This window comes from Bidens hawaiensis, unplaced genomic scaffold (assembly GCF_021521415.1).
Source record: "Bidens hawaiensis isolate Kalapana, Puna unplaced genomic scaffold, B.hawaiensis_p1.1 tig00026264_1, whole genome shotgun sequence".
In the NCBI taxonomy this organism is placed as follows: Eukaryota; Viridiplantae; Streptophyta; class Magnoliopsida; order Asterales; family Asteraceae; genus Bidens; species Bidens hawaiensis.
In genome coordinates, this window is record NW_027494232.1 from 52,020 (window position 1) to 67,868 (window position 15,849).

Genomic DNA, 15,849 nt, shown 5'->3' on the forward strand with positions numbered 1-15,849 from the left:
TATTGCGCAGCTGGACCATAAAAATACCTAAGCACAACTAAGGCAAAGCACATGCCAAAGCATAGTTGTTAAGGTCTCAGGTCGGGGCCGCGCATGGGATTATAATGGATATAAGCAGAGTAACACATACTGACACGTAAAGGCTAAAAAACTCATTCATAATTCCCTATAATAAATGCGCGATAACGTCGCGCAAAAGAGGAACAATGAAATGCTAAGGCACGTGTCAGCATATTCAGAATATTGCAAAATAACTTGAAATATGACAACTGTTAAGGATTAAATAAAATAATTTCCTTACAGCCTTGTCCAAGTTTCAATGTGTAAGCATACCTTATATTCAACGAGCACAAACATGCAATATAAAGAGACGAATTGGGAATGCGCAAGATGCGAATAAGGGAAAAACAAAATTTCATTCCACAAACATAGAAGTTTACAAATTTACAAATGATGAGGTAAAAACTACAAATACAAAAAAAAAAAAAAACAAGAAGGGCTTTTCATGTCTCTATGTCAATATCAGCCTCTTCTTCGTCCTCATCATTACTTCCTCCCTCAGCATCTGGCGCAGCTCGCTCCTCGTCATCTCCAAACTTACCATAATCAAGCTGTTCGTCTTGAATATAGTCGTCTTCTATTATGATAGCGTCAGGAGTAGGTCCTTTGGCCACGCCAGAGCCGCTGGCAGAGGTAGCGTTGCCCGCGCCATCATCATTGCCACCAGTCCCTTCACATTCATCAAGTAATTTCTTTAAAGCGCCAAGATCGGGCTGGTCAGCAAGCGCGGCTATCTGCAAGTCGCAAGGAACAGTATGAGTACAAAAGATTATGAAAATAAGTCAAGTAAACTCATTAAGGTTAAAATACCTGCTCAAGGATGGGAATTGGAGTATTCAAGTACTTCTCCCCCACCTCAGCCATGTCAGCGCAGACAACGTCGAGCTGATAAGGGTAGTCGGATGGATTCTTCTTTAGCATGCCATATTCATAACCATCCTTAAACCCTTCAGCTCGACCCACCAAGCGCGACGCCGCATTACAATCCATCACAAGGGTCTGAAACTCGTCTGAGTATTTCATCGCATAAGCGCAACGAGTCACACCCTGTGAAATCAGCCATTAACGGTCCTGCGCGAGGGAGGAAACAGACATCTCAAGAGCAGGGATCTGAGAGTTTAACAACTCAACAGTTTCCTTGGCTTGTTTTAGCTCTTCTTTGTCAGACGCCGCTGCCGCCAAGGCTTCATTCTTTTCCGCTCGCGCAGCATCGAGCTCTTTCTTCAGGCGCGCAACCTCACTCTCCAATAAAGATTTCAGTATTAACCTGCGCAATAGTTTGGTCACGCGCCTCTGCTTCCAACTCCAGGTCACGCGCTCGATGCGCGTACTTGGCCGTGTCTGCCTCTGCCGCTTGCAGCTTCTCCCGCGCAGCTTGCAGCTCAAGCCCGCGCTTCACAAAAGCAGCGTTGGCACTTGCCCGGTTCTCGCTAAGTTCTGCTTGGAGTTTCTCAGCCCTCTCTCGGGCATCAGAAAGATTCCAAGCAGAAATCTTAGCCTTTTGCTTGGCCTCCGCAAGGGCATCACGTACTTTTATATAATCATTGCGAAGCTCTTGGGAGGCAGCAAAGAACGCAGACCCAGCAAAAAGGTGGTCATTAAGCAAGTCCACGCGAGCGCGGTCCTCTTGAAACCTCCTTTCAGCTGGAGGAACAGAATGAGCCCAAAAGTCTTCACATACGCCCATGGATTGGAATGAGCTCTCTTCAGTGATATTCCAGCTCGGGCGGTATATGTGATCGGCTCCCTACAAACACAAAGCAACGCAAAGAAAGGTTTTAGTTATCTAAACACTAATTTGGAAGTCTGCACAGCGGAGCAAAATAAACTTATACCTGCGGAGAACCGGCAGAAAGGTTAGCGCCAGCTGGCGAGCTCCTGCCCGCCCCATGAGAAAAAGGCTGCGCCACGAAATCTCGTGGCGCTATAGGGCTTACGCGGCCACCATCAGAATCTTCAAAATTAACCTCCTCATCATCCTCTATAACAGGTCTCTTCTCTTGCGACTTGGAAAAATCAAAAATAGTCTCACGAGGAGGGCTGCGCGCAGGAGGAGGTGAGGGAGGTCTTGACGCTGTTAGATCAGCGCGTAAAATAGTTTCCTGCTCCTTAGTGATCCCAATGAAAGGAGATTCAGTACTTGTTGGAGCAGGAGCAGAACTAACGGCGCCAGCGCTAGCAGTGCCACCAGCAGCTTGTGTGCTAGCTATAATTCCTATTAAAAAACCAACAAGGAGAAATGATTCATGACTTGAACTAAAGGAAAAAATCAGACAATCAAAGCGCAATAAATACCTTGGCGCACCGCAGTCCGCGAATTAAATATCGCCATGAAGTTCATTTTCCCCCTTTTCGAGGGTAAAACAGGGGACTTCAAAACAACCTTCGGCGTAGCCTCGGCACCTTGCTGCGCCTGAGGTTGAGCCACCAACGTTGCCGGCTCTACAAACATTTGAGTGAACAAAGCTTCATTAATGACTATCAGAATCACGCTCATAAAACCACAAAAAATAAACAAAGTATACCTGTTGGAGAAGACGAAACACCAGGCACAACACCGCTTCCCTTGTCCGCCGCGCGCAGAGACGAGGTGGCGGCACCATACCTCGTGTGGACGGGAGGACTGCCCACACCTCGAGGCAAAGAAGACGAGGAAAACTTGGAAGTAAAACCCTTGGTTTTCTCAAGTCCCTTCGCCTGAGTAGGAGGAAGATTCTGGGAAACAGAGACATCATCTTTTTTCTATATTTTACTGGCCCCTGCGCCAGTTTTGCCTTTAGCCTTGCGCTTGAGTTTTTGCGCTTCAGCTTCTTCCTCCTCCACTTCCTCTTCCACAAGCTCCAACTCATAATTAGCGAGCGCATCTACAATACGCGCAACAGAAATGTTAAAACCAAATTTGGTACTCTAAGGGCCTAAGCACAAATACAAAGGCTTACCAGGCGCATCGCAGTAAAAACAAAATTCTAAATCGACAGGGATGAACATATCATCGAAGCGATCAGGGAAAGCAACTTCCCCAGCGCTCAGCGCGACAGAGCCACCTTCCGTATGCTCGTCATAGGCGGCGTGGATGTACTCCTTGCTTTCTGCATAAAACAAGACAAGTGATATCAGCAAAACGAATTATACTCGCGCAAAATTAATGCAATGAACAAACAACCCACCTGAGCCATCAACATGAATGACATGCTCAGTCCCGCTGTCAATCCACCTCTTACTCATGCCAACCCCCACCAACGCTTCCTCGCAAATTTTCCTGGCGGGGGATGGTTCAGCAGATAACTTCTTAACCCACGCGCCAGATGGATTCTTAAGAACGTCATCATCCGCGGGCGCGGAAGTAATCGCGCGCATAGTCATGCGGATGGGAATCACACCAGCCTTGATATAAAAGAATTTTTCAGCCCAGTCATGAAGGCTTTTGAAGGAAACAGTGCAGCACTTAACCTTCTGACTGCGCGGTGTGAATGAGAACCAAGAATCTTGGATTTTCGGCTTATAAAAATATTGAAAGCGCCGAGGGGTGGGCTCCTCGCGCTGAGCTTTGCACATGAACTCAAAATGAGTCATGCGCACTAGTCCACAGGGATGAACCTGAGATATATGAATCCCGTAAAACTGGAGGAGCGCACCAATAAACCTCGTCATTGGAAGACGAAGATTACAGTGGGTGAAAAAATGAGAGTATAAGAGGATCCGCCGCCGTTTGCCCGGTCGCCGGGAGCAGACAGCCATACTCAGGGAGAAAACCCTGAGAGGCGACGAGATTATCAAAGTCAGGTTGTTTCAACTTGCAGGGAATCTCATCCCATCTCTTCACCGCCTTGTTCTTCCCTCCCTCATCCGACGAGGCCTCGGCAACCCGTTTACCCTTGCCGGTCTTCTTCAAAGTAGACATAACCACTGATTTTACACGGCCTTTACTAGGGGAAATTGTGGTGTCTGGGTTATCAGACATACAATTGCGAATCGAACAATATGGTTACTTTAAGCACGGAAATCTGGAAGCAAAGATAATGGCTCTTAATCGGAATGTAAATTGAAGAAGCAAAAGCTCTGAAAATGACAATGGAGATGAAGAAAAAACCGTTCAAAAGGTTTGGTTTTATAGGCCCAGGGGAGAGAAAGAGAAACAAGTAATAATCAGATCTACGCTCACGCGCCCCCACGCGCAGGCGTAGGCCAACATAAGCGCGACACGTGTTCCTGACACTGTATGAGGAGACGTGAAAGGCAACTGTAGCACCTCGAGCACGCGAAAGGTCTGACACATAACGTCTCAATCTCTGATGCATGTCAGCATCAACCAACTACGTGCATTGACGATTCGTTTTAACCAAAGGGGTAGAATTTCGCGCAACGCACATATGAGAAATGAAAAAGAAAAGACAAACCCTGTTAAAAGAGCTAACTATTAAGTCTAATATCTATCTTACCTCGCTCGCGCGAGACAAGACACACATTAGACTGGGGGGGCTTGAAGGGGTATGCACCCGCCTTAACATCGAGCGGGGCGGGTCAACCCACAAGATATAGACAAGAGGCTTGAAATCAGGATGTCATGAAGACACAAAGCCAAAACCTATGCGCGTGGCGCATATCACATATGCTCACGCATATCACATCTGCGCGTGGCGCATATCACATATGCTCACGCATATCACATATGCTCACGCATCACATATGCTCACGCATATCACATATGCTCACGCATCACATATGCTCCGCATATCACATCTGCGTGTGGCGCATATCACATATGCTCACGCATATTACATATGCTTACGCATATCACATGCTCACGCATATCACATCTGCGCATGAAACATCTGCGCGTGAGAATAAAGAGAAGACCTTGCGCATCCCCGGGATAGGCGCATAAAGGACAACACAACAAATGAAACGATAGTCTAATCCAAATCAGGATAAGGACAACCATGATTGTACTCATCAGACAACCTTTCAGAAGGTATCTTTTAAGGAATAAAGAACGTGCTGATCTTGACAGCTGCCAATGAAGGGTGGACAACTCAGCAAAACTTGTGTGCCACCACGTGATAGCACATGGGTCAGGTAAAATATCTTGGTTAGAGAATAATCAATGAAAAAGCACCAGGTGTCCTAAGTACACGTGGCGCGAAGCAATAGGAGGAGGCCAAAAAGGCCCTAATTGGGTCTGAGCCCAATCATTGGAAACCCTAATACTATAAATACCACACCACCTCCACAGTTGGGGTTAGGCAAGAAATATATTCTGAATCATTTACTCATTTTCACATTCTTATCTTCTCCTGCAATATCTTATTCTCACACCTGAGGGTTACCCCAAAGAGGACCCCTCTGTCCCTTTCTGAGGGGTAAGCTCATGGTGCTGTTCGTTTTGTAGGTGGAAAAACTCGTATCTCGGAAAACCATCGGTGATATAACACACTCATACCCGAGGAACGTAGATCGAATACAAGTAAGTCGATACACGTTTCTTCAAAGAAGAACAAGTAGTAGTACCTGGTGATGGATTCAAAATCGTTGGCGGAGAGAGAGTCGATTACTCGGTTCGGTGATTTTGATCTTCAAATAATCACCGGACTAGGCTATGTGAGGTTAGGTTATGTATGGACCGACGGTTTAACTTTAAAACCCCCTATTTTTTTCGCAAGTCGAACTCGCACCGAAACCTCCTCGTTTTAAACTTTACTTGTCACCTCAGCTTAGGGATGAGCAGAAAATCGAATTAACCGAACCGAAGCTGAATTAACCAAAACAGGTTAAAAAACCGAACCGAAGTTCATTTTTTGTTTTTTTGGAAAAAACGAATTTTTGATTTCAGTTCAATTTTTCATTTTTAAAGAATCGAAAAAACTGAATCGAATCGATTGATGGTGATCAAGATTATGAAGATGCTGAATAAATATTGAGATTCAGTAGGATCGGTTTTACCATTCAAAAGGGGTGGCGGCGCAGCTAGTTGTCCGCTTACCTGTCTCTTTATCTAATTTGATCCTTTTATTTTTAATATTAACACCTTCAATGGTAATCCAATTTAGTAAAAAAAAAATATTGAGATTAAACTTTAGTGTTTTTTGGTCATGAAATTTGTTGAATTTTAAACTCTACCACTCTAGCAGCTTTTTATTCGCATGGTTGCACGAAACACGCGCCTGTTTTTGTTTTTTTTAATTCATTACATGGTGCTATAATACGCTCTTAAAAGTTTAAAATCATTATTTTCGCTTTTATATTCTTTTCGGTGTCTACACAGAATTGGGAAAAAAACCCGGCTATAACCAAACCGAAACCGAACGATTTGTATACTCAAAAAACGATGACTTCGGTTTCGATTTTGCCTAATAACTGAACCGACTGTCACACCCCCATCTTAGGCCTAGGAGTGCGACTCAACAGTTGGCACCACATTTGTATATAAATCAGAGTTACGGGTATTAGCGGAAGACTTTATAAAACATGTGGATTTAAAGTTAAAATATTTATATTACAAAAAGACGAGACGAAAGTCTCGTTTAGATTTACTTGTTTATAAGTTTAACAAAAACATCATATTTTAATACTTAAACAAAATATCCGAGCCATCGGATTCTTGAGCCCTTCGTCTTTCAAGTCTATTCTTGGTTACCTGCAAAATGTTATAAAATACGTTAGCAATGATTGCTGGTAAATATGCTGACGCTAAAAATATTTTCTTTTACTTTGTCACCCCTCGAGGGTTACGCAAGCCTCGGCCCATCTTGGCTTAGAAATAATAAAGTTAAAACAACATCATTATAAACTCGAGTCTCTACACTAGGTCACCCCAGCAAAACACCACAGCGTTTCGACGTACTTAGCTACCATAAATATACACAAGGTCATTCTCACTCGAACATACTTTGGTTCGGCCCATCATGGCTAGAGGTAGTGACCAGGCGTGGTGCGATGTGCCCACCGTATTTAACCACATATGTAAGGATCCAGACAAACGTATACTACAGCCTGAGGGCTAGGCTTTTACTCTTATTCATAATGTTTTTAGAGACACTTGGTCTCATGTAAAGTTTTACACATAACACATTTGTTTGTTTGAAAACAAGTTTATAAAAGTGGGGCGTATTCACCTTTTCAAGTGGGATCGGCTTCCAACACCGTCCGTGAGCCTTTCTCTTGCTATCTCGCACCTATAAAACGAGTATAACTTTTATTAGTCGGATATACAATCCGGCTTAAGACCTTCAGTCTTTATTTATCTCGATGAACCTTTAGTTCAATATTCTTTTACTTTAAAACCTTTAGTTAAAAAGTAATATTTATAAACCTTTAGTTTATTATAAAAACCCGACGTTTCTTCTTCTTTAAGAAACGTACTCTTTTCTTTATTATTTACGAATACTCATTATGCTTAAATAATATTTATAACAAAGAATATTTATATAACATATATATATATATATATATCTTTTTCTTTCTTTCTTTTATTTTCTTTGTTATTTATTTTCTTTGAGACATCGAGTATAATTTCGACTTGGGGAATTAAGCCTTTATAATATTTTATTAATATTTTAGTCGGGCATTATGCCTACCTTTACTTGGCTTAAAATCCCTAGATACTCGGGCCGCACTTCGACGCCGCTTGATCAACACTCCTTCCTCGTACAATCTTTCTCCTTACTTTGGCACGCTTCTCGAGGCACCAACACTTCACCACGCACTTCGAGATGATCGTCGGGATGTAAAAACGACACCACCTTCTTGTTCGGGATGTCGTCGAGGAGTGGTACGAATATCGAGGTATGGCACGGGAATCGAGGAATTGGGCACGGTTTTCAAGGTGGATCGGTGGCACGAACTTCGAGGTGTAGAGAGATGTTTAGAGAGAGAGTTATAAGCTGAATTTGGTGTGAAAATATGAATGCCCGGAGCTGCTATTTATAGGCATAATTTTGGATCCCATCGCGGTACGCGATGGGTTCCTTGGCTGGCTCGTCGCGTAGCGCGACGTAGGCTTGGCCAGTCACACGCTAGACCTGCCACGTGGTGACACGTGGCAGGCGTTACGCCGCGTGGCGACACGTGGCGGACGTGTTGCCACGTGGCGGACGTGTTGCCACGTGGTGACACGTGGCGGCAGATGATGCCACCGTGTGCCGCGTGGCACACGTGTCACAACGTGTCAGACCATGTCATCGCGGTACGCGATGACGTTGGTTCAACGGCGATCGCGTATCGCTGTTGACTTCTTCCAGAAGTTTTGACCAAGCCCGTCGCGATACGCGATGGGATTGTTTTTGTCCTGGTCGCGTATCGAGACAGTACAGAAAAACAGAATTTTCACTTTTCACCTTGGAGTTAGGAAATTGGCAGAATTGATCCCTATACTTTGGAAAGTTGTCATTTTTGGCCTGAAATTTCCGTGATGTTGCACCGACCATGCTCAGCCCTACCTCAACCACTTGGTTGAAGATCATTGGCAAAATATATTATGTGTATCGATGCGAAAGTGAATATTTGAGTCGAAGATAGTAAGGTTTCAGGTTCGAATCTGATCTCAAACTGGTTGTAGAGTAGCGGGTCTTCGGGCAACGGGTTTTATCCGAAACATGATATATTGGGCTGTTATATCAAGGAGCGAAATAAGATAAGTGGGAAAACAAATTTTGGGTTTACATAATTATAACACGTGACGCAACCAGTTACTTATTTATCAGGTATGAATTTTTGTCATCGTTAATTCGTGAACATTGTTATTCACCTTCTAAATCTTTGTATATCATATATGATAGATGATTTAAACCTTCATTATATGTCTCTTTTTTTTAATTCATTTTCATAATTACTGGTTTTCGTAATAATTAATTACTTGTTGTTTTGTAGATTTTTGTTGTGCATTCTTTATCACGTCTATTATTGTCTTTCTAGCGATTTGTAAGACTTTATGAGCTCTGAGGCTGGGTGTTGTGGTTGCCTTTGGCCCCCAACCTTGTCACTTGTATTTTTTGATTGGTTCCCTAACTAACTCGCCACAAATCTCATGACAAATTTGCCCATTCTCTCATTAACAAACTAGCGCAATTTAAAACTGAAACCAAATTTTCTTTAATTTTGCAAGATGTAAATTAATATGTTGCAGATGAGTGAAAGGTAAAATAAAAGAAGTGAAGAATATAGGACAAGTACCTGATAATTATGACACGTGACATTGAATAGTTATTTGTTTATTAGACACAAAAAATAAGCCGCATCTAACTGAAAATCTCACCATTTGCATTGTAGAAAGTGCTTTATTTTATTTGTATATTTTAAATTCCATCTCTTATTCCATAAACAATATACGCTTTTTTACCAATTTATTTATTAATTGATTTAATTTTGAGAAAATTTTCAAAATAAACATTTATGAAAACACGAGTAGTTTATGATTGCACATGAGTAGTTTGTAGAACCAGTTAAAACATCCCACGTGCCTTAAACTAACCGTAACGAGCAAGTTTACTAATCATTTGCTCGTCACGGCTAAATAAGTTTCATGTGTCGTAATCAACACCCACAGTAATTCATAAGTCATTTAGTCGCGACGACTAGTTTACCTAGTTTACATTCCCTACACGAGTAGTTTATTAGTGGTTAACTCGCCGCGACTAGTATAACCTTACAATCTACTCGTCACGACTAAAGAACTTATGAATTACTCGTAGGCGTTGACTACGAAGAATAAAACTTATTTAGTCGTGACGAGTAAATGACTAGTAAATTTGCTCGTTACGGTTAGTTTAAAGACACGTGTTAAGTTTTAATTGGTTATACAAACTACTCATCACGACAACATTATAATACTTATTTTGAGAATTTCTTGCAAAATGACACCTAAAACCTGAAAAACGTTTTCATAAACGGTTATTTTGAGAATTTTCCCTTTAATCTTTCTTCAATAACTTACATTCGTTAACTTCTAAGAAAAAACCAAATTCACAACTACGTTTACTCTTTTTTCGCTCGCCATTCCATATATAACTTATATTTAAAATCGAGTTTTATATATGCGTACCAATATCATATCATACTAGGGGTTGTGTTGTGTGGTTCGGTTTTTTAAATTTTCATTACATGAAAAACTTTACAAAATTACAAAAGCATAAAACCAAACCGTCGGTTTTTATTTCGGTTCGATTTTTGTTTCGGTTTAGATTTTTCGATTTTTTTCAGTTTCGAATCAGTTTTTCAGTTAGCTTTACGAACTTAACCGATTCCGACCGAAAACATCCGGTATCGGTATTTCTGGTTACGCCCTGCGAAGTGCAAACCAAAGTCCAAACACCCCGCAGTCGTCTCTCGAGCTTAATCCATGGCGTCAATTCGAATGATAGGCACGTATCTTCTTCTATTCATTTCATTTTCTCTCAATATGCGTGTGTGTGTTTATATATATAAACCCTAACTACTTACTAACAGTTAATTATTATGTATTACTTGTTACAATTCCAATTCAAATCAACCAGACATTGCGGTTAACTTCACAGGTTAGGTTACTACTTCATTACACACCAAATCACATTAACTTATTTCAATAGTTTGTTAATTAATAGTTAATAGAATAAATTTGCGATAGTTGATACACAGATGGCATGTTTAAAGGCGTGTATAACGGAAAACAATGTCACTTACCTGATATTGCAGCTGTTTTAGCTAGGGCTTGGACCGCTGGCGTTGATCGAATTATCGTAAGCTTTGTATCTTGTTGTTTCAGATTACGTCAATGTGCGGTTCGGTTTTTGAATTTTGTAAATCCGTTCGGTTTTGGTTTTTACGGTTTTTTCATTCGAGCTTTGAAGTTTTTGCGCCAAAAATAAGGACTAAAATAATGATTATTTATTTTTTGGAATGGCGACTTTCTTGGGTCTGGGCCACTGCATTGCCTAAATTGGAGAGTCTTGTTGCCCCACTCTGGTCTGACTATGTTGTCTTAACCGGGCCACGCTGGCTGGCTTCAGAGTTTGGCTTGGGCGTTTCCTCGGGAAACCATACTGTCGGCTGCCACTTGACAGTCGTTGTGGCACCACAAGAGCAGAACTCTCTAGCGTAACACACGATGGGCCGAGTTCGAACTAATAACCTCGCAAGGCGTAGCTCAAATCCTTAATTGCCTTAATCCACCAAAAGTGACATAAATGGGGATTGAACTTGGGTCTCTACTGGAGAACCCAAGACTCGTACCACTAGGCCACTAGTGGTGGATAAATAAAGAATTTTGTTAATTAATCTATTTGAATTTTTATACATGTGAGCTCAACTATTTTAGTTACATATACATCAGATTCTTATAATTCACTTAAAATGAAAGTAAAAAATGAAAATGTATAAATTTGGTTTGATTTTTTCGGTTTTTATTACGTGGAACGTAAAACCATCGTCGATTTTTGTTTTGGTTCAATTTTTTTTGGTTTGGTTTTTTTCGGTATGCACACCCATAAAATTGAGGGGATGTATTTGGTGCAGGTCACAGGAGGATCACTTGAGGAGTCAAAGGAAGCTTTAGCTATTGCTGAAACTGATGGTCAGTCAATGTGTGTGCCAGGGGATTGCATAAAACTGAAAAAATATAATCTGAAACCAGAAAAACTGAACATACCAAACCCAAAATAACATAACCGAAGGTTTGGTTTTATGTTTTGATAAAATCCGAGCATGTAGAATTTTATTTTTTAATTTGAAATTTATGCTATTTATAATAATTATATATAATGTAACCCAAATGTTCTAGCCCAAATGTATAATAATCAGATAATTATTTACTAACAAAATAATTTAGTCTCAAATTCATTATTTTTGCCCAATTTTTTATTTCAGCTCAGAATCTTCAAGCCTAAATGGCAAAACCGAAAAAACCGAAACCGAACAACTCTTAAAAACTCATAAACTGAAGTTTCAAGTTTTGGTTCGGTTTGAGCTAAAACCGAACCGGACCATCCCATGCACACCCCTAGTGTGCCAATTTTAGTATAATTTTACCAGTTTTAATATATTGTAGCATTGGATATGTTTTATTTTATATAATACTTGTTCATAGGGTGTAATGTTTGTTTCAGCAAGGCTATTTTGCACAGTTGGAGTACACCCGACACGATGCAATGTGTGTATTATCTTGTAAACATTTGTTGCTAATATTGTAAATTTATTGTGTTTATGATTGTTTTTAATATGGTTTCAGGAGTTTGATGAGAGTGGAGATCCAGAAAAGCATTTTCAGGCGCTTTTGTCACTGGCTAAAGAGGGAGTTGAAAAAGGGAAGGTATTATAAGTACGATGCTGAATAGTTTTTTTAAGTTATTAAAATTGAAAAAAATTGTTGATGAATTTTCTTGTTTTTCAAAAGGTAGTGGCAGTTGGTGAATGTGGATTGGACTATGACAGAACTCATTTTTGTTCACCGGATATTCAAAAGAAGTACGTACTGCTTGAAGCGTTTAACTATATAAAGATTGGCACATTTGGGTTATGGTTTATTGTTTATTTTATATATATATTGTTGTCACTAGGTATTTTGAGAGGCAGTTTGAATTAGCAGATATCTTGAAGCTTCCAATGTTTCTTCATATGCGAGCAGCTGCTGGGGATTTCTGTGAGATTCTTGAGCAAAACAAGCACAGGTATTAATGTATGATGCATACATGTGCGTGTTCCTTTTTTTTAAGAAGGAAATTTATTTACAAGACTACAATTACCAATAAGATATGAGTAAAGTTACGAATGATAGTCGACGAATCTCATACATCACGTTGTATAAAAAGCAATCAGTTGGCATTAAACCAGTAAGTGTATTAAGTATCATCTTGGTTTTAAAAAGCGTGTGGTGCTCCGATGGATTTTGATCCCAAAAGCCAATGCTTGGTGCGTGCGTGCGTGCACATCACGCATAAGGCATTCGTTATTAAAAGTAAGTACAAAAAATACAGTTAGTATTTTAACTTGTAACTTTTAAACAGTACAATATAAGATATTCTTATCATCAGCTGATGGTCTAATTTGTTCAAATACTCAAACCCATTGTTCAATCGATGGTCACATTTGTTCAATCAGATTTGAAAAATTCAGACCCATTGCAATCAACGGTCCAATTTGTTCAAATACTGGTCAATTATATAAGGCGCAACATCACCCATAAGATCGCATCAGAGCACTTCATGTGTTGCACACACCATGAAACTGCATCGCATGATGCGATCTCATCACTCCATCATGTGATGTGCGCATTACGTGCACATTTTAATACCAATATTAATTCATGCCTTTTCAAAGTCTAATTTGAACAATAAGCGCATTCTTTTTTTGCTGATTTGAGGCTGTTTACCACCTCATTGTCAGTTATAACACAATCTATAGTTCATAACTTCATATATTAGTAGTTTAATTATAATAAAGATACTATCAAGTGCATTTTCCCCTGTGTTCACTGTACCTTATAAGAATTCAGATTTCTTTTGATTTGTTTACTTAGACAAATTCATAGAGTGAAATACCAGAATATTCTTGGTTGGTTCCCTCTTAAACCAAGGAACAAGATGGAAAATATATTATATGTTATAAATTTGGTTATTTTATTAATCGATCATATAAAAATCAGAATTTGGTTAAATGTTGTTTTTTACATGACAGGTTCTGTGGTGGTGTTGCCCACTCATTTACCGGCACTCCTGAAGACCGTGACAAGCTTCTGGCATTTAGTAATCTCTTTATAGGTCAATATCCTTCTATGTTGTAACCTGTAAGCTGTATTCTGATTTCCAATAATGTACAATTTCCTAATTTTAATATCTTATAGGTATAAATGGGTGCTCTTTGAAAACTGCTGAAAACCTTGATGCTCTAAAGGGTATCCCGGTTGATAGAATGATGATCGAGACAGATTCTCCTTATTGTGAGATAAAAAACACTCATGCTGGAAAGAATTTCATAAAATCCACGTGGCCGTCTAAGAAGAAAGAAAAGTATGACCAGGATTGCCTGGTCAAAGGGCGGAATGAACCCTGTTTAGTTCGGTAAGTACAGTCTTAGATTATTGTTTTAGTTATATTGCTTTTATAGAATTATAGTCATAATTAACACATTATTTATTTGTATATTTATAACATATAATAATCTTCAGGCAAGTACTTGAGGTTGTGGGTGGGTGTAAAGGTGTTGCTGATATAAACCAACTGAGCAAAACACTATACCACAATACATGCAGGTATTTTCGTCTTTTAGCATTAAGAGTATTTTTGTCATTTCACATGTGCCTAGTTGGAAAAACTAACGCCTGTCCATTCCAAGGACCATCCGTGTCAAACTTTAGAAATATTGGAGAGCATACATGTAATTTTTCAAACTTAAGGACCAAATTTGCAATTTGGCCAAACTACAAGGACCATCCGAGTAATTAAGTCTTTGTATTATAAAGCATTTGGTTCAATTAGGGATGAGATCCGTACCATTCCAGTACTTTGGGTACGGTACTTGCTTTGGTATCACTTTGTTCTTTTTTCTAAAAAAGTCTCCACTAAACTTGGTATCGGTATCGGTACGATTATCTATAATACCAACATCGTAATACCACAACCAAAACTGTAACAACACGACCTGAACATGATTACCAAAACTAAAAATGAAACAAATCAACCATAATATAAAATCCATTTAAAATCAACTTGAACCAGGGATGATTTTTCTATTGATCGATGGGAAGATTAGCATATATAAGGCAATTAGGTTTTGAAAAGCTCGCTTGATGACAAAAAACGCATGTAGTTAAGTCATGAGTGTTGGAAACCCAATAAAAGGCCCTACATATTCTAAATGGGTACTGGGTACCCGTAAGGCTATGTGTAGTGGAGCTTGGGGCGATTTGTGTCATGTGGAGCCCAGTCAGCAAAGAGTGGGTTTTTGTTTTAGGGTGTAATGATGTTATAGCTCATTACACACACACAAATATATATATATATATATATATATATAATAATAATCACACAACTTATTATAATAATATATCCCAAAACACAACCCAGGACTAGAATTTGTCGCCCACCCCCCACTTCCACACATTTCGCCCCTTTTGTAGCCCCGGGGGGCGGTGTTCGCGTACCAAATACCCGTACCTAAAATCAGTAAATCTGGGTACTTGCGCCCGTACTGAATAGACGTGTACGGGTATTTGGGAATAAAATCTCATCCCTAGGTTCAATCCTATAATTTTAAGGGTCGAAAATTACTACTTTGTCCCCGGAGTTGAAACCAATTCACCAAATCAGTTGTGTTAATTATTAAAACTCGTTTGTTCGTTTACACGCAGGGTTTTCTTTCCTCATGACTTGGATTCCGCAGCAGATGCTATTCTTTCTGGTGTTCAAGTATCCAAGTAATGTGATTTAGACTTGTATTTAAAGATATGATTCCTCATAATTAGGAATAAAACCAACAAATCCATTTCATCTCATCATCAAAATCAAATCATATTTTGTTGAAAGCACTTTAATGTGCATATAATTATAGAGATTATATGCATGCTAACAAACCATGTAGTGAGTGTCTATTTAGAACCCTTTTAATTAGCAACTTTTATCTTTTGCAAAGCAACACAAAACCAATTTAAAAAAGTAAGTAAACAGATAGGATTACATTTCAACAAAAAAGTTGAGTTCATAAGTGGATAAACATGCAAGCTACCTTTTAAAGGCGACAATAAAAAAAATAGTTAAAAGCGGGCACGTTACCATCATGTAGACAGGAAGCCCTTAACTAACCAGCTATATAACCAATGTACTGTAA

General features: G+C 39.7%; 1 protein-coding gene across 1 annotated transcript; it reads left to right on the top strand.

Moving 5' to 3' along the window:
- The first annotated feature begins 10,338 nt into the window (after positions 1-10,338).
- LOC143573250 (uncharacterized) lies at positions 10,339-15,584 on the top strand. The gene is made up of 12 exons (XM_077058179.1): positions 10,339-10,415; positions 10,548-10,568; positions 10,669-10,769; positions 11,545-11,602; positions 12,135-12,178; positions 12,257-12,337; positions 12,422-12,492; positions 12,585-12,695; positions 13,702-13,784; positions 13,868-14,084; positions 14,192-14,275; positions 15,374-15,584. The coding sequence occupies exons 1-12, from the start codon at positions 10,394-10,396 to the stop codon at positions 15,441-15,443; spliced, it is 963 nt and encodes a 320-aa protein (XP_076914294.1). The 5' UTR covers positions 10,339-10,393; the 3' UTR covers positions 15,444-15,584.
- The last annotated feature ends 265 nt before the right edge of the window (positions 15,585-15,849 follow it).

Bases quoted from the DNA above. Each gene is read 5' to 3' on its own strand.
- LOC143573250 (XM_077058179.1), top strand. From the start codon at position 10,394: ATGGCGTCAATTCGAATGATAG. The intron at 10,770-11,544 runs GTAAGCTTTGTA...TATTTGGTGCAG, and splicing joins CTGGCGTTGATCGAATTATC to GTCACAGGAGGATCACTTGA. The intron at 12,493-12,584 runs GTACGTACTGCT...TGTTGTCACTAG, and splicing joins TCACCGGATATTCAAAAGAA to GTATTTTGAGAGGCAGTTTG.